This window comes from Gallinula chloropus (assembly GCF_964237585.1).
Source record: "Gallinula chloropus genome assembly, chromosome: 1".
In the NCBI taxonomy this organism is placed as follows: domain Eukaryota; kingdom Metazoa; phylum Chordata; class Aves; order Gruiformes; family Rallidae; genus Gallinula; species Gallinula chloropus.
The window spans coordinates 85,550,434-85,569,094 of record NC_140085.1 but is presented as its reverse complement, the minus strand read 5'-3'; the positions used below and the strand labels follow the sequence as shown (position 1 = coordinate 85,569,094).

Below are 18,661 nucleotides of genomic sequence, written 5' to 3'. Positions count from 1 at the left end.
GAGGTTAAAAAAAAGCAAGAAAGCAGAAAAGCCTAATTTCCACTAAAAAGTTTTTCTGTTGGACGAAATTCCAATTTGGAATGGAGTTCAAGGACATGAACAGACAGACAAGCTACATCTGGCCGTGCTTCCAACAATCTGGCTAAAAAATGTGCCACCTGAAAGCCTGCTAACAGAAATTGACTCAGCCCCTTTTCTTACTTTATAAATTCTAAGAAGACATTGCATGGTTTGCATTTTCATGTTTCAGGGTTTATGAATTTCAGATTTAAAAACCCAACAACTCTGGGCAACAGTTTATAAAATCACCCATAATAACAAACATCAAAACCAGGAAGTAATCAGCCTGGCTGTAACAACATCATTTTATTTCATTTTCTTCTCAAGCCACATTTCTTTCTCGTGTATTCTGATTACTGAAAAAAGCATTTAAGAGCTGTCCATAAGCTCTCTGACCACTGGTTTTCATACTTCTCTGGAACTCCACTCCCCTTGAGTCACTAAGCAGGACAGATCTGCTCAGTTTCATCAAGTGCTGTATTCCTCTCTCATCACTTACAGAAGTCATCTCCATGTTGTTCATCTGAGCCTCATGGAAGCCACCATCTGACATCACTTCCTCCTCCGCTTCTTCCTCTGCTGTCGCAACATTTCGGCGTTTAAACAACTAGAGGGAAAATATTTAATATATATTACACAGCAAATACCTACACAGCACATTATGTTAGCATATATCATTTTTATTGCAACCTATCACCTGAAAGAAGCTGGTACACCGGTTATGGGACACATCCTGACAGTAAACGCAGAAAGCGCAGTCATGGAGTAAATGCAAGCAGCAATGTGTGAGAATACAGGTTCCCAGCATTTAAGGAAAATCATCACCAGTATTCTTCACTGTCCCTTTCCACCTACAAGCTACCTCTGGCTTCCAGACCATTTCTTTCTTGCATCTGAGTGGCAAGGGATGCTGAGGCTCAAAGACCTGAAAAACTGCTATGTATAACAGACCTTTGTAGAACACCTGTAGAGGCCGGGGTAATTGAGTCACTGTGGCAAAGAAAGGGCTTTGGAGGATAATCACATGTGATTTATCAAAGGAAATGATACTGAGCGGAACAGAATTTGTTTGCTAGGACCTAGAGAAGGCACCCAGTTAGAGATGTCATGAGGAAAGCAAGAGGGGCTACAACTTCTGCTCTTAAGCCAGCTGTCTCCATGGAAGAAACACTAGCAATGACAAGATGGGTTTGGGGGTGTTGATTAGTCTGTTGAGTTCAGGAAACAAAGACTCCAACATTGAGCCATGTCAGACTAGCACCTGCAGACAGGCAAGACAGAAACTGACCTGTTGTTACTCTTCCCACAGGAGAAGATGGGGAGGCAAAAGTGTGCAAAACTCTTAAGTCTGTAGCAACATGAGATGAGTGACAGGCATCCTTGCGGAATGGTACTCCTTCTAAGCTACCGTATGATGTGTCTGCTCAATCTCAACAGACTTGTGCTCAAATATAACCTTATCCTGGGTTCATCTAGGATAGGGTAATTTCTACCAGAAGCTGGGATGGAACACAGCTAGGACAGGTGAGCCAAACTAGCCAAAGGGGGTATTCAATCCCATACAATGTCTTGTCTCGCTCAGTATAACAGAGGGCTAGTCAGGGAAGGGAGATGTGGCTCCAGGACGTGTGCTCAGGGACATCCAGCTTCAGGAGGGGTGAGTGTGTGGCCCAAGCTGTACAGTCACTGGGTGAGAAACTGTATTGTTTATCACAAGTTTTGTATATCCCAAGTACTGTTGTTGCTGTTTTCTTCTCCCTTTGCTGTCCCAATAAACTGTCCTTACCCCCAAGCCACAAGGTTTACCTTTGCCCATTCTCCTCCCCATACTGATGGGGGAGAACTGAGCAAGTGGTCAGGTGGTGCTCAGCTGCAGCTGTGGCTAAACCAGGACAACAATCTTAAACCAAACCAAAACCTATGTGTTGGCAAGTTATGTGAAAAATCAGAGGCTCAGTGTCAGTTTTGAAAAGTTGTTCAGCTTAAAAAAAATAAAAAAGGGGAGGGATTTAAACAAGCTTTAATTACCTATGTGGTAAATACATAAGATGTGCTAAATAGAGATGAACCACCACAAGGTCTGAAATTGCAGAGCTGCTGTCCTGGTTTTGGTCAGGATGGAGTTACCTTCATTTGTAGCAGCGGCTAGAATGCTGTGTTTGAGAATTAAAATGAAAGCAGTGCTGATAACACCCTGATGTTTTTAGTTGCTGTCAGACAGTCAAGGACTTTCTCAGCTCTTCATATTTCCCTATTCATGAGAAAGGAGGGGCGAAGCCAGGACAGGTGACCTAAACTGGCCAAAGAGAGTATTCCGTGCTAATTACGTCCTGCTCAGTATAAAGGGGGGCTGATAGGAGGAGGGGGGCGGCTCCAGGACGCACAGTTTTGGGGGGACAGTCGGGTTCCCGGGATGGCTCTGGGTGGCATGGCCTGAGCTGTGGGTTCAGTGAGAAACTGCATTGTGTATCAACAGTTCCATATGTTTTTTGCTCTAAAGTCCTGTTAGCATTGTTATATTTTATCTTTCTGCTATTCTAGTAAACTGTCTTTATCCTAACCCACGGGCCTTTTAGTTTCTTGGTTTTGGGGTTATTTGCCCCTTCCTTTTCCCTTCCCTTGCCTCACGTCCCCCCTCCCCCCCCCCTTCTTCCCCTGCTCTTTTCCTTTAAAGAGCAGGCAGCTGCGTGGATCTCAGCTCTCAGCCGGGGTAAAACCATGACAGCTGCACACTCTCTTGCAGCTCCACTATTCCACTGTTAAGTCCAATTAGGTACAATAATTTTCCTTAACAGAACAGAATGCTGTCATACACTTTATTTAGCCAACCTGTAGTTACCAGATCCTAGAGACATCAGATGCACGGGTAAGACAGAAAATGACTTATTTTCCTAATTTAGTAACGCCTTTGCAAAGATGACTATGTGCTGTGCTACCAGTAGTCTGGAAATGCTACCTGCAGTTACTGAGCAAAATCAACAAGTATTGCAATTCCCTCTCAGAACTCTCCCCAACTTTCCCTGAAAGCATCTGGTACTGAAACCGTGAAAATTATATTAAGCGGAACAGATTACAGACCTGACCTACCATATTACTATCTTCACTTTAAGTCTAGAAATGTCAACACTGATGAACAAGGCTTCATTATAGCTTCTTTGAAATTGAACCAATCCCTTAAAGCTTCCAACAAACACAACTAAAACCAAAAGAACTGCTCAGTGCTACCTGTTTCTATCAGAAGATGGTTTTTAACATATCTTACCACTGCAGCTGTTTCCTGATAAAACCTGCAGAGCACCTGCCACTTTGCAACATGAATGAAGTAATAAAAAACCGCAAGACACAAGCAAGTATGGAAGCTTTGTTTCCAATCATTTTTTCCTCAATTATTTTGCTTACAACATATACTAAATTCACTAATCAAGGCACTAGCCTTATGGGCTAGCATGAAGTTTCGTAATTTCATAAATTAACTGAAACTTAAAGACAGAAAATTGAGAAGAATCAGGTCATGAAATTATTTCTTCCCTTTAAGAAAATCATTACTGTCACGTAAAAGGCCATCTCCTCCTTTTCTAGCTGCAATGTTTCCTTCCACTTCACCCCAGCTTGTCACTCCCTAAACAGAGACTACAGCCACCATAACTCTGGTAGAAAAACCACCAACCAAAAAATCCCCACCAAACCACAAAACAGAACATGAATTTCTCAATGACTTTCCATGCAAGGTCAGACTGCTTTGTTCAAGCCACCTTTAAACTGCTCTGGCCAACCTTACACTTATGAAACACACGCCCTCTTAAGATTTGTACCACCTACAGAAGAGGCAATCAGGTCTGCAAGTGACTCTGATTTCAGACTACATATGAAGCTGACAGGGCAGGAACAACTAAGAAGGGGCTTGGGAGAAGCAACAAGCCAGACAGTGCAAGAAAAGACCGTTTCAGAACTGGTTACTGTAGTACAGTACCTGTTCCTCTCTCTTTTGCTTCCGTAGCTGAAGACCCTCCTCCTCCCGTCTGCGCCGCATCTCATCAGGGTTTAGAGATTTGTTCTTGTAGCTTTTCAGTCGGAAATTCTCTTTTCCTGAGGTCGTCATGATTCCTTTACAATGAAATCATAAACAGAAGTCAGAAACCAATTACTCTTCAACAACACAACATTTTATATTCTGCCTCTATCTCTTAACCTCTGCAGCCGTGCACTTGCAGCCACCATCCTGCTGTATCCCATCACGTAACTTCCAGTAACTTAGAAGGTAGAAAGCAAAATTTCACAGAATCGCCACTTCAGTGTGCCAGTTCTCCAAGAGACCAACAAACTTTTTTTACTCCCTGAGGCTGATCAAGTCAACTATTTTGTTAAGAACGAAGATCTTTAAGGCAGAGCATATAGCCTGGGCTAAAAACAAAACTGCACTAATAGATCTTAACGTTTTCTCCACACAGGGAATTAGCCAAAGTAACTATATTCCCACCTTCACTCAAAAGTGAAGGGGTCATAGCTACATTTTAGCTTAATTCACTTCACAAGTCAGTACAGGGACTGGGCCTTCTTTGCACTCCAAATCCACATTTTCTAGTTATTCAATACAACACTGTGTTCACTCTATCCAGATAAAACCTACAAGAACAACGAAACTGAGAGAAAACTTTCAGGTAAAGATGGTTTAACCACCGAAAACGCTCACTCCTGCCAAGAAAGCAGTGCTATTCTTCGCCTCCTGTCCACCCCCAGAGCCTCTAATCCTGCCACTGTTTATGCAGAAGGACCTTTTTTCAGTCTGTGATTTCCAAGTACTGTCTTACATAACTCCAAGGATCAGCATTTGTATCTACCCATGATGGTTTTCACATGTACAACGCTGCATTTTGCAGATACTTTGCCAGCGGTGTGGAAAGATCTCCCCCTTCAAAGGGCTGTGGATCAAGTCTCTATTCAGTGCTCTCTTCTGCTGCTACCTCTTTCCTCACATCTCTCCATTTAAATACAAAAAAGGCTGGGCACCAAATTCTAAACATGTCAGCAAAATTCTAAACGTGTCTTCACATAGAGGCAGGATCTCCAATATGTTGTAAACAACTGCAAGTTCCTAGCACAAAATTTAGGAAACTCTGCTATACAAAAGGTTGCCCTATACATGCTTTTAGAGGTCTTTTCCAAACATCCCAATCCAGTGTATTAAATATGGAATTCAAGATAGGTAGGTAGCATAAGCACAGAATCACCAGCTAATAAATTATTTACCTCCTCTGTGCTTTTTTACTTTAAAATAGAGCAACATAAGTGTATACAGCCTCTCAACAGCTTAGGTTTCCTATTTAAAATACATGTAACAGTCTACTCTAACCTCTTCTTTCAGTTAGCACAGAGGGTTTGAAAATATTTTTTAAAATAAGAAAAGATACCCAAACGTGGTTCTTACTAGACCCTGTTTTTAAGTTGCTGCTACCTGACAACCATTTATAAGAATTCTGATGATCAGAACTGACATTTTGGGCATCACTTCAAGCGTTAATGTAGTCTGACAACTGAGGTTTTCAACACTGTTCAGGGACATAAACCTACTGTATTTGAGATCAGTCAGAGGTTGCACTGAACGCAATAAAAACCTGAGCATATAGGTAATTCAGTACCCTAATTCCGTTGAAAAAACACTTCCTGAAATGCCTTTTATTTTTTTTAAATAAAGGTCCTACAAAAAGATAAATCTCAGAACACTGGAAGGCTCCTACATCAATCTTAACAGCTTAGAAACCCTTTTCTTCCTGCGTTTAGGTGTCTGAGCTTAAGACGTTCATGTTTCCTGCAATGTGCTTGGCAATAACATTTTCTTCCCGTTTTTAGTTTAAGTGACTGCTACCTGTGTATTAAACATACAAAGTATTTGGGGCAGCCCTGGATTTTTAACTGTAAAAAGAAGCTCAGGTTAACAAATACTCAGAGGACAAAATCTCTTTTGATTCTAAAACATTTTGAAAATATTATTTTCGAATTAAGAAAATTAACTCAAACACCAGATGGACAGCGATGAGCTAAAAAGACACGCCTAAGGGGAATAGGGCTTTGCAGTCACTCTGCCCTTGAGCATGAACAAACACAGGCATTCACTACAAACCAGATAAGATCTCAGGCCTTCCATGACATTATTAATAAAGCTCCAGTTTCACCTGAAATCCATCTTCTCAAACTTACAAAATTGTATTTGTTTCTATTTGGGATTCCTGGACTTCAGTAGTTCCTGTGATCATTTTACACCTTTACTTTCAATCCCTGAAAGCTCTTAAGTTTAAAGAAATCCTTGATAGCGGCTTCCTATTACACAATTTCACCCCATTTCTACTATTTAGTCCCTCTGTATTATCTAATTTTTCTAATCAATGACACCATCTACCTTCATCATCAGCAAGGATCCTAAGGGTATTCTTCCTTATTGTACTTACTTGCCTGTTTTCCCTTCATCTCCCATCTTGCGTATTCATTTATTTCCTCAAAGTCAGAAGCAAAATTGAAAGGATTTTCATTTTCCTCTCAGAGCTCTAATTGCCCTCTCATTACACTTTAGCAACATTTCATTTATTGAAAATACAGGCACAACATTTGCCAGCTTCTTAACTGAATTCTCCGACTACTTCAAGCCCTCATATTTTCTCATTCTCTATTTTTATAACTAAAGAATTAACTTCCATTTATGACACCCTTTACAAGATTTAGCTGTAATTTTTGGCTATGCTCATTTCTCACTTTCAAGTCAGCTCACTTTGCTGACAACCGCCCTCTTCCATTTTCTGAGTAATCTGTATGCCTAAAATCTTTTCAAAATAATGCATTGTGTACACTGCCAATAAAGCCTTCCTAAATATTCCTACCACCAAATGACTAGCAAGACAAAGTTTCTTCTATTAAAGGTGAAAAAGACTACACTTCAAGTAGTAACAAGTTCAATAATGTATTTTATAGTAGTCCCTCACTGGTAGCAAATAAACAAAATATTTTTTTTTTAATTTTAAAAAAATCCTCATTATCTCCTAAAATCAATTCTTTCTTCATAGCTCTTTTACTGGTTCACAGACTACTGGTGAAAAATCCAAAGATCCCATATCAAGGATTTGATCTAGTCCACACCTACTGATAGCATCTTTAGACCTTTTCAGTGTCAGCACACTAATAATTATTTTTAAGACTGAAAATAAAATAATCCTACATTATCTGTTGCAGTCATCTAAGGACTGTTTTCTGTAAATCTCCTTTTCCATTTCTTTCAGGATGTTGCCTTTCCCCCAGACTAAGCAACAAAGGCAAGACCTCTTTGAATTGCCTCTCACTTGTCTTCATCAGCTTTGTTGCGGCTTACCGAAAACATGTCAGTGGTCACTCTGAATTCGCCCATTGCAATTTCTTCACAGCAAAGAGTAAACCCTGTATCTTCTCTGCACTATCAAAATTAATACTACTTCTGGTGAAAATCTGTGGTGGTTGTCATGGAAATGTTCTATCCATCTTTTCTTTACTAAAGATAGAACAGTATTTTTTTATTTTTTTAAATATTCTTGTCCATAGATAAAAGCCTTTGATGACCTGGTGAGGGGTTTTCACTGTGTATTCTTCAGGTTTTTGTGCAGCAGCACTCAAACTCCATATGCCACTTTCTCCTCCTCAGTTTGGTCACCATAAAAAAATATTTTTAGTAAAATTAAAAATGCCATCTATTCCTGTGTATCTGCATTTCACTAAGAAAATTATGATCCTTAATTCTTTTGGTGATCGAGTACCCTACTAAGTGTGGATGTGTTCTCAGCACACATTTCTAGGAGAAAGGAAGAGTGCTGCTTTTCTCCTTGCTGCTCAAGTCACAGAAATTCAGAGGCACTGCAAAAACCAAGTCACTTACTGCAATGACCTACCTTGTCCCAAGCAATCATCTAGATAGGAACAAAAATTATCTTCCTGCCTTCTTAAATCAGCTATCACTGTCACTAGACTTAAGGGCTTTGCTAGAAGGAACGCCATGTGACTAATGCTCTTGGATATTCCACACGTCAGAGCTCTCCAGATGTAAAAATAAAGGCCTTACTAATCAAGACCCGCATAATAGTATATATATCCAAGATGACTGAAACTAAGATTAACATACACACTGCTGATAGCGAAGACTGTTAGAGACAAACCTTCCTTCTTTGGAATTAGGGGTGGGGAGAAAAAAAAACCCCATATTTCAGAAGTACAGACATACACAAGAGTTCTACCTTCCAATGGAAATGTATCAGAAGACTTGAAAACAAAGGTGGCCAAGGAGATTGAAAAGAAACTGTGGAAATGCTAAAAAATACTCTTGAAGATCCACAATACCACAAGTCTGTGTTTCCTAACAGAGGCAGCTGTCAGAAGGAAAGGCCTCACTGAAGGCATACCTGTAAGCTTGACTGTACTGTCAAGCTGCTGTCTCTCCTGCAGATTGCAGTCAGAGACGGAAAAGATACGAGAGGTTCTGTCGACACTGAAAGGACAACCCTGTGTTGGAAACGGCACTGTCAAGACAGAATTCCAGGCAGTGAGAGAAGCTAGAATTAATCAAGCTAAGAAATGGTTCAGCTACACTACAAATTTTTTACTTCCATGGAGATTTTTGTTTGTTGGCTCTGCCACAGGACTCTAGACCTCCTAGAGAATTAAAGCTTCCTCACAACCATGGTTCTTGACCTCACAAATACCTACAGCACAGCAATTCACTGACGTTTGATTACAGGTTGCATCATGTTCTGATACTTTTAGTGAGAGATTAGAAAACTCATCCAATTTAAAAAAACACCCCAAAAGCAGCACTTCATTACTCTTATTAACACACTTCCCTACAAAGCCAACATTTTTGCCACAAATGCATTTGGTTTCTTCCCCCCCATGAAGTACAGATTTGTGAAAGTCCTTCTAATTTGCATCTTTTAAATTTTAAGGCAAGAGGTTCAAGATGCTAACCGAACTTAAATCTTGCAGAAATAAACCATCAACCTTCTTGGAGGTGACAATGAAATGTCTTAATAATAAAGCCATTAATAATGTATGGCATAGAATTATAAAAATATCACCTGGAATTAATGATATTTCCCTTGAAAAAACTTCTAGAGCAACATTCTACACCTGCCATCATACTAGAGATGCAAACACATCCACCAAGACTCTACAATGTTGACAGTGTTTCCTGAGAAAAAAGAAAATACAGAAAATCAGCAGAATGACATCTCTCTCCACTGCCACCTCCTGTTGTTTGAAAAACTGGCTCAATCAGATAAACATTTTGGTGAAGCTGTATTTTACTTCTTTTGCAAAATTTTTTGACAAAGCATACTGGATTATAGGAGTCCATGGGAATGCCCATCAGTTGAAACACCTGCATCACTGGAGGGACAGGGATGTTTCTTTTTGATTTCCAACGTCTTCAGACTCTTATAAAGGTCAGGACATCCAGAAGAAAGGACATTTAACCATCTCGACTACAATAAGTACTGTTCAAGCACAATACAATTGATTTCTAAAGCCTTTTTGTAACTTTCTTTAGCTGTGAAATAGGATTAGGAAACATGTCTCACAGGCGCTACAAAATTAAGAGTTGTATTTTTTGTAAAGACCTGCAAAGTAAGCGTTGCTGATGATATATCAAAACCTAGGTCTACCAAGGAAATAAACCAACCACAGAAACTTCCTTTTCTGCAGCTGGGGAAAGCAGTAACAGCAGGAACGAAGTGCCATTCACCAGCAGGAATGAGAGACTTGGGTTTATGCAGAACTTACACGCCTAGGGCGGCAACCATCACACAGAAATGGAGAAGAAACAAAAACCTCTGTGCTTTCCAAGAGGAGAGAAGATTAAAGGAGCTTCAAAGTTAACATCAGAGTCATAGCTAAAAACAGGTAGCACACAGAGCCTCGAAACAGGGTTCAGATATTTTAGGCACCTTCTGGCATAAACTGTTAAGTAGCAAGGACACTTCTTCATAGATCTGCTGCCCACCTCTGTATCTTTAAACTTGCTTTATTCTGCAAGCTTCCCACTCTCTCTCAGACTTTATTTTCCATGCCCAGGAGCAGGCCTTTATCAATAACCGTTTCTGCTTAGCACGTTTATAAACACGTGAAATACCAAAGTGAGTATTAATCCACTTAATCTATGGCAAATTCAGCATGTACTAGTTCTTTGGCCATTTGTCAAGTTGGACTTCTACTTGCTCAAAAACCAGGACAATCCTAAAACTTAACAATTAATACACAGCCTGAAGAGACATGCAATTTTAAGCAGGATGGAACATCGAAGTATAGAGTAATTAGAAAGTTTGATATTGATTTCCTACTATAAAAGAAATGCTTAATAGCAAAGAAATGGGAGAAAACAGACTGTGTTATCTGAACAACGCTGATGACCCGTGATGTCAGGTTTGCAGAGATGTCACATTTCAACGTGATCTCCTCATCTTCCACAAAAAAAGGGGCAGACAAACATGTCAAGTAAGAAAAATAACTATATCAAATGTTTTGTTCTGTTTGGGTTTTTTGTTTGGTTTTGTTTGGGGTTTGTGAGAGTTTTTTTAATTATTACTCATATTGAAGAGCCAATTGATTATACTCCCAGGTAACATTCAGAAAGATCTTCTGCACTCACAAAAAGAATAGGGTTTTTTTAGAGAAATTTTATAGTCTGGCCAACACCAACTAGCCAGGCCACCCACTAAAAATCACACAGAAGCAAACAAACCAACCACACAAAACAAAACAAGGTAGCAGACTTCTGGTTGAAGAAAGAAAAAAAAACCCACTAACAGCGATAAAATTACTCAACCCTTGATGCTGTCCCAAAAAATGATTTAGCATACCAGCCTGTACTACTAATTAGGTGAACTGACTGCCATGCACCTGGTCAACAGGTTATGTTTTGGGTTTTGGTATGATGTTGGGATTTTTGGGGGGTGGTGGTGTAGGGGGTTTTGTTTGGGTTTTTTTTAAAGAAACAACACCAAAAAGATTTGATAGTAATGCATTTGCAAGGTTTATAGGAAAAGGGTTTTACCAAACGGGTGGAGGGCGGGGCGGAGGGGGAGAATAAGAAACAGTAAAGATCATACACCATCCATCCTGCACTCACTATGCATTTACTATTACCAAGGTACTTACAAGATGTTTTGCATTTCATTTTTTTTTAAAGGTCCATTTTGATATGAGGTTTACTTTGGAAAGTTCCAGAAAGCTTTTAACTTCAGCAAGAGTGCAAAAAGCACCAACTCTTAAAGCGAGGTCAACTTAAAAGGAAAACAAATTCATTGAGTCTTTCTGATTTGAGTTACAGACACAAAATTCTTTACTGCAAAGTCATTGTGGTGCAATAAATCTGTTTAAATGAAAAAACAAAACAAAACTACTCTGATTTCTATAACCCCAGTGTCTACAATCAACCTGAAACCAAAAAGTTCCCACAAATCGTGTAACAAAGCAGCTAGTGATGGGGAATTAAATTTTCAGCCGCACAGGATTATACTAACATTAAAAAAAAAAACCCAGCTTCACTTCAATGTGCCCATCTACACAAATTAACAAAAGCATTTATTTCTGTGTGCCAAACTAAATCGTAATCTGTTTTTCTTTTAACATAGAGATTCACTTGTATTTTCACTAATATTACAGCACACCTTCCCTGCATTTACGGAACAAGCTGACCCACCATGTATTTGTCAGGTCATATCTAAAAATCAGACCATTTGAAAAACAACGGTCATCTCTGTCATTTGACAGTCATCAACTGACAGGGGGGGGGGAAAAAATCATCCTAACCTTTCTAACACCATAACATGCCCTAAACGCTCTTTACAAGAGACTGAGAGCATACCTTTCAGCATTTCATATCATGGAAATAAATCCCAGACCCTTTAAAAACAAATCAGGTTATAAATAAACTTAATTATTTATTAAGTTGACTTTGTAGTTTCAAGCAACTTTTGTTTGAGGTTATGAATGCCAGAAGGCACTGAAGCCAAACCTACCTCATGCCTCCCCTGATGGCAAATTTATCTTCAACAGATTTATTGGTTGCTATGACTCAGCATTAGAGAAGACACGTGAAAAAGCAAAAAACAATAGTAAGTCAAAGTTCTACTGATTTCATACTAGCTTTGGACACCAGTAACCAAGAGCCACATAACACTGATGTTATCAGCTGCATCAACCCAAAAAAACACAAGTACTTTGAAGCTTGATGACACTTAACTCTGCCTTCCTCATCCCATTTACACCACTAGTCCTCCTAGCAAAAGCTCTTGAGTCCAACACACAGCACAGTCATAAAAACACCTATTTTCCTTTCTGATCATTCTGCAATACAAACAAAACAAAAAGCCCACCACCAAGGTGACACTGGCAGTTACAGAAGTTACCACAGAGAAGCTATACGAAGGAGTCCTGCATCTTGTAAGAGGAAGAGGCAACAATTTAATACTATCACAACCTTATTATCTGACTTTACTTAAAGGTAAGTTATGGTTTGTGTGCCACCAAAGGTGGTTTGTTTGCCAAAATTACATTTTCAAGCATCAACAAGTAGATTTTGTTTCAAGTATCACCTTAGCACTAGATTTGGTAGGCTTACAATACCTTGTTAGGAGATATTCAGGATGTTTAGCCACAGGACATTCATTTTTAAAATCACTTGTTTATAATCTCAACTTTATGTCCAGAATGTGTAAAAAAAAAGTGTGTGTGTCAGAGCACCTGAAAAGCTGTCCAAACTACCACATAAAAATAATTTTTAAAAAAGAGAAAGTAATTACTCTAGATCGTAAGGAATCTTTCAGCAGCTGGGATCTTGCTAAATCTTAAGCCTTACAGCATACTCTAAAAACTCAGTCTATTACTCTCTATATACATCCAAAAACACAGTCATATTTCTGAATTCTAACACTTTTAGCTTCTGCCTCCTCACGACACTAAGTATTATTATTTCAAGAAAGTACTTTGTCCCAATTTAAAATTCCTTCTCTGTCACCGAACTCCACTTGCTCCTGTCTTACCTGAACAGATCAATAGAAGTGATAAAGTGATGTCCAATTTACCTCTTCTTCCTACCACTTTTTCCACACCCTCCTACTACTGTCTTTTTAAAACCAATTTAAAAGGAAACTTACTATCTGTGACCTGCCTTAGACCAGCTCTTTTTTTTTTATCCTCATAACTAATTAAGCCTGCACAACATTTAATACAGGTCCAGACATTCACGAGGTATCATAATATAATTTGCAGCCCTACTGTACTAAAGATTTTGTATTTAGGAGAGGTTTACACTCAGTGTTTTGTTTCAACTTACTTTTGCTGGTTTTCCAGAGTTCCTCTACTTTCTTCAAAATAATTTAAAAGTACTGATAGTTCTACAGGCCTTGTATCCTACTGCTGGAGTTTCTGCCTTGAAACCCCCCACCTCCATTCATTCCTGGAAATAACATAGAGAAAGTTCCATTACTTGCTTAACGGACTTTAAAAACTGTAGCAGAGTGAGGATGGATTTTCTTCAGAGCAGGAATAAAAAATTACTCGCTATCATATCCCTCCCACTTACTTCTGCTATTTAGATCAGCATTTTTTCATTAGTAGTATTACATTATTTAAAAAAGGACTTCCATTAAGCTTTAGCCCCACAGTATGAAGCTGGGTAATTTTCATATCAGTTCAACTCTGACTCTTGTTGGAAAGAAGAGGTGGTCTGGTCTTTCTAACTTGTTTGTCCATAACATCATTCCAGAAACTCCTGTTTAGATATTTTAACCATTCACAACATTTCATCAAGTGATTTAATTCCTTTAACATCTTTTTTGCCTCCTCTTGCTTTTTGCCTACTAGACTCCCTCACACCCCAATTCCCTTTGGCCTTCAGAAGTATTTAAACAAATGCATTAAATGTAGCTATTCCCTGCTGCTTCTACTTCTTATGTTTCCAATTTACATTTCAACTCTTAACACTAATTCACACAGGTTTTTTTTTTTTAAATCTGCTGTATTTTATGCTTTATTAGATAGAGTTAATTTCCATTTTTCTAGAGGGCACTGTTTTATATCCATTACCCTCTCACCTCTTGCCACAGTTACATTTTCCAACCTAGCAACTTCTTTACTGTTGCCTTTCAAGGCACCGTTTCCTTTTGTGTTCCTAAGGATATGAGGTAAGCCCCCCACTTCGCCCCCTCCAGGACTTGCAAAACACTTCAGAAGAAAAATACCACATTATAGTGGAGAAAGAGACAAAAAAAGATATCAAAGCAAGCCTGCCAGATACAGGACACTCTAAAACAAAACATACCATTCTGTTCGCTTCAGCTTATTCAGCGGAAGGGGGAAGGGGGGGAAGAGAGCACTGTACTGAAACACTGAAGTTGAAATAAGACTATCAAACAATCTGGTTAAGTAAACATTTACACTTAAAAGCCTCTATAAAGAACCTTTCAGAAACTACTACAATGTCCGACTGTATTACTTTTAGTTCTCACAGTGTCTTTTGCTTGGTGCTGCCTTTCCCTTTCTAAATGGACCAGGCTGTGATTTCTCCTGGAACCTGCACTGGCCTGAATACACAGGACTACATAAGCAAGCCAGGTCCGAAGAGAGCGACACAGAGAACATTGGGGAGGTATCAATGGATGACACACTGAGAGTAGAGGGCAAACATCCTGGTACAGCACTGGAATGAGAGATGGGATGTGTCAAAGACTCTGTTTAGAAATTTTAGGGGGGGAGGGTGCAGTAATCCCAAACCCCTAGTGAAGCATCACTGCATCTGTTTGAAAGATCCCATCCTAAGAAAAAAACTCTAACTCATATGTCATCTTATGTTAGCGGGCCTCAGGCTACTCTTCATTTTCCCTGTGCCTATGGGTACCTCTAAAGAGTAATTAAAAGGTGCAACCATGGTTCAAATAGGAACAAACTTGTTTTGAATGAGCTACTTCACATGCCAATGCGAGTGGCAACCGGGGAGAGAAACACAATGAAGTTACAATAAAGACAAGGGCAGACAGACCAAAGATTGTGTCAAACTGTTCACTTACAGAGCTCTATTCTAACTGTTGATGGCCACAGGTATATACAGAATAGCTTTAAAATAACTAGTTTCTAAGAACAACGTTTCAATCCCATTTCTGGGTGGTCCACGGACACATCCCAACTTTAAGGCTTTCATTAACATTAAGCAGTCAGAGCGGGAAAACATACCAGCAAACAAACAAACAAACAATGCAGAGAGGCGGCAGCTTGAATAAAGGATAAAGGGACTATCAAACACAACCACTCAGCACCACGTGGGAATTCTGCAGAAACAGCAGCCCAGTATTTTCACAGCTCATGACATATCTGTCCAGCTTGGGAGTTTCAGTTTTCGTGAAACGCCCTCAAGAGGCAAAGCGTAAAATCATCTTTACACGTATCCTTGTACCGGCAAAACACATTTTTAAGGAGTATGAATGGGGCGAGTTACGAATGCCGGTGACAAGGTCTCCGGAAACACGGCAAGGCGGAGCGGCCACAAAGCACAAACGCCTCGTCACATTTAGGAAGCCGGAGCGAGTGTGCTGCGGCCGGGACAGCGTGAGGCCGTGAGGCGGTGACTGCAGGCGGGAGGCACGGCTTCCGTGAGATCAACTGAGATCCCGGAGCGGGGCGGGGGGCGAGGGGGAGAAACAAACACACCACGCAAATTTTCTTTTTTAAAAAAAATAAAACAGCAAAACAAAAAACAACCCCCCCAAAAAAACCCCCACACCCCAACTGCGCAGGCATGGAGGACGCAGGAGAAAGTTTCCTTCTCCTCCCCTCCCACTCGAGCTGAGGCACCGCACATCCCCTCACGCCCCGTCCCGCCACAGCGCAGAGCGCCCGGCCGCGCCGAGGGAGCCCGTCCCCGCGCCGCGGCCTGACCCGGCTCCCCACAGCCGCCTCGCCGGCTTTTCAGGCGGAGGGCAGCCCGCCACCGGCGCAAGCCCCGCCGCCCGACCAGCCCCGCGGGTGCCGGCGGCGCAGGGCCGGCCCGCCCCGCCGCCGCCGCCCCGCTTCCCGGGCGCCCCGCTCGCTTCCCGCTCCCCGGGCGGGCGGGCGGCGCGCGCGAGGCGGGCGGGCGGCGACCGGCCGCGGCCCACGCGCGCGGCTCCCGGCGCGCGGGCCGGCCCCGCCCCACCCGCGCGGCCCCCGCCTGTTGCACGCGCGCGGGCCGGGGACTCCCGCGGCCGGCGACGCCCCCCCCAGCGCGGGCCTCCCACAGCGCGGGACGAGGCGCCCCCGCCGCCGACTCCCCGCGGGGACCCGTCTCTCCTCCCGCGCTCGGCCCCCGGCCCTGCTCACCGCCCGGCTGCCGCTATCCCCTCCCCGCCTCGTTCCGCCGGCTCGGCGCGGAGCGGGACAGAAAACGGGGCTCGGCCGCTCCCGGCGGCGCGGCCGGCGGCGCTCCCCCCGCCCCCCCCTCCCCCGCTACCTGTTGCCGGCGCGGCCAGGCCCGGCCCGGCTCCGCGCTGTCTCCTCTCGGGCCCGAGGCGCGCGAGCGCCGCTCCCTCTCTACCTGCCTGCCCAGCGCTGGCTGGCGACAGCAACGCGCACGCGCGCAGCAGCTGCGCAGCTTCCGGTCTTATCGCAGCGCCCTCTGGGAGGGAGAGCCCTTCCGGCTGCCCCACGGCCCGGGCCAGGCGAGGTGAGGTGAGCCCAGCCGGTGGGTGAATGGCCGCCCTCCACGCAGCAGCGGCGCCATCCTCAGGACGGTGACGCCGGCTGGGCCGCTGCCCCCAAGGAAGACTACGTGTCCCGGCATGCCGCGCGCGCGCCGCGCAGCCGCAGTCGCGGCGCGCCGCTCCCGCCGGCACCGCCGCAGTGCGCCGCGAGGCATGCCGGGAGCTGTAGTGCGGCGGCAGGCGCCGGGGAGACGGAGGAGGCGCGGCCGCCTCCGCCCTGGCTGAGGGGCGCTGTCGGGCGGGTCGCCGGCACGGAGACGGGAGGCGATGGCGGGCGGGCGCTGCCCCGCGAACGGCAGGGCGGTGTGAGGCCGAGGGCCGTAACCTGCCGCCTGTCAGCGCTGCCGCAAGGCAGCTTGGTGACAGACGGCGGTAAAAGGGACAGACAGACGGACACGGACAGACACACACACGGTCCCCCCGGGGCTCCTGCCGCCCGGGCTGACCTCGCGAGCTGCCGTTCCCCCTCCAGTCGGTGCCTCCTGCCACGCAGGTTCACGAGCGGCGGCCTCGGCGCCACCGCAGACCGCGGCAGCAGGAGCACTGACTGCTGCCTTCTGCCTGCGCCGGGGCTGCGGGTGAGAAGCAAAAGCCAGGCCACAGTTCCAGGGGTGACCTCAGGCTGGAGGCAGTGGCGTAGCGGTAATGGAGGGGGCGGTTGCTGGCCTCACGGCACAAAAAGCCGTTACAGCCGCTAGTCACCCGTGGTATCGCTGATACAGACACCTGCGTTAGGTTATGTGGCAAAAGCTTGTCTGGACACCCACAAAAGGAGCACAGGGAGGTGGCGGCAAGAGGGGGAGCCCAAAGAGACCCTGCTGGGCTGTTCCCAAGCCCACCCTAGGAGCCATCAGCCCACCAAAGACCCAGCTCAAGGAGCACAGGGGCACAATTGCAGGCGAGACCCCAAATTATAGACTCAGAAGAAGGGAAACCCTTGTCCAGGTCCCCCCCGCCCAGGGCTGCCGCTGGCCAGCCTCAGCCACAGGGCACCTTTAGGGCTAGGGAGGTCATCGCTGTGTACAAGGAGGTGTGGGACACACAATGGGGTGCAGGTGGGATGCAGGGGAAGAGCGTTTGAGAATTGGACAGGAGTCATTAGAAGATGCTATGGGGAGGAACCAAAGGTGGAAAAGGGGGAATAAGGTGATTTGTGGATGAACCAGTGTGGGAAAACAGCAAGATACCAAAATAAAAAGGGCTGTTTGCATGTCAATGGTGTGTGATGGTTTTTCTGTCCATGTCCTGTGCCCAAAAAGTGCAGCCTGTCCTGTCTTCTCACTGAACTCCTTTCTACTTTGCCCTGGGTGAGGGATTCTTGTTACCACAGGCGGGGGTGCAGTGCAGGGATCTGGGTGCCATCAGCTGTGCTGGATCTCAGGGCCTGTGTGCCCATGGGCACAGGCATGGGGTCTGTGAGGAATCAGCCAGCTGCTATGGGGATCAGGACACATCCAGCAGCTGCTGAAGAGGCTTGGGAGTCAGGGTCCCTGAAGGATCTGGGGAGCCAGAGCACTGCAAGGCACCTGGGTACTGGGGGACCAGGGGAGTCCTGACCAGCACTGGGTCTCTGTGCCTGGGGCATGGTGTGGGGAAACGATTATACCAGCAACTGCAGTGGGGTTGTGGCCTTGGAAACTGCCATGTCTGGGGGCTGGCTACTGGGGAGACTGGAATCAAGGAGTACCTACTTGGTGGGTAGTCTGAGACCAGCAGCTGGAGAGACCCACATTGTGCAATATACATGTGTGTATGTGCATGTATAAATATAGTCACTAGTGGACCTCCATCCTGCTCAGCCAGGGAGGAGAGTGGGGTGAGTCCACTGGTGCTGCCTGTGTTGTGTGGGTGCTCTGTGTGGCTGG

At 44.1% G+C, this 18,661-nt stretch overlaps 1 protein-coding gene across 1 annotated transcript in view; it reads right to left on the bottom strand.

Moving 5' to 3' along the window:
* The window catches only part of KPNA1 (karyopherin subunit alpha 1), a 56,152-nt gene extending 39,527 nt beyond the window's left edge, over nucleotides 1-16,625 (bottom strand). The window contains exons 1-3 of the mRNA XM_084278161.1: nucleotides 16,547-16,625; nucleotides 4,031-4,164; nucleotides 560-667 (exon numbers count right to left, since the gene is read on the bottom strand). Of these exons, the coding sequence (XP_084134287.1) occupies nucleotides 560-667; nucleotides 4,031-4,159 (237 nt within the window). The 5' untranslated portion in view covers nucleotides 4,160-4,164; nucleotides 16,547-16,625. The remainder of the gene's footprint in view (nucleotides 1-559; nucleotides 668-4,030; nucleotides 4,165-16,546) is intronic.
* Nucleotides 16,626-18,661: the final 2,036 nt, after the last annotated feature.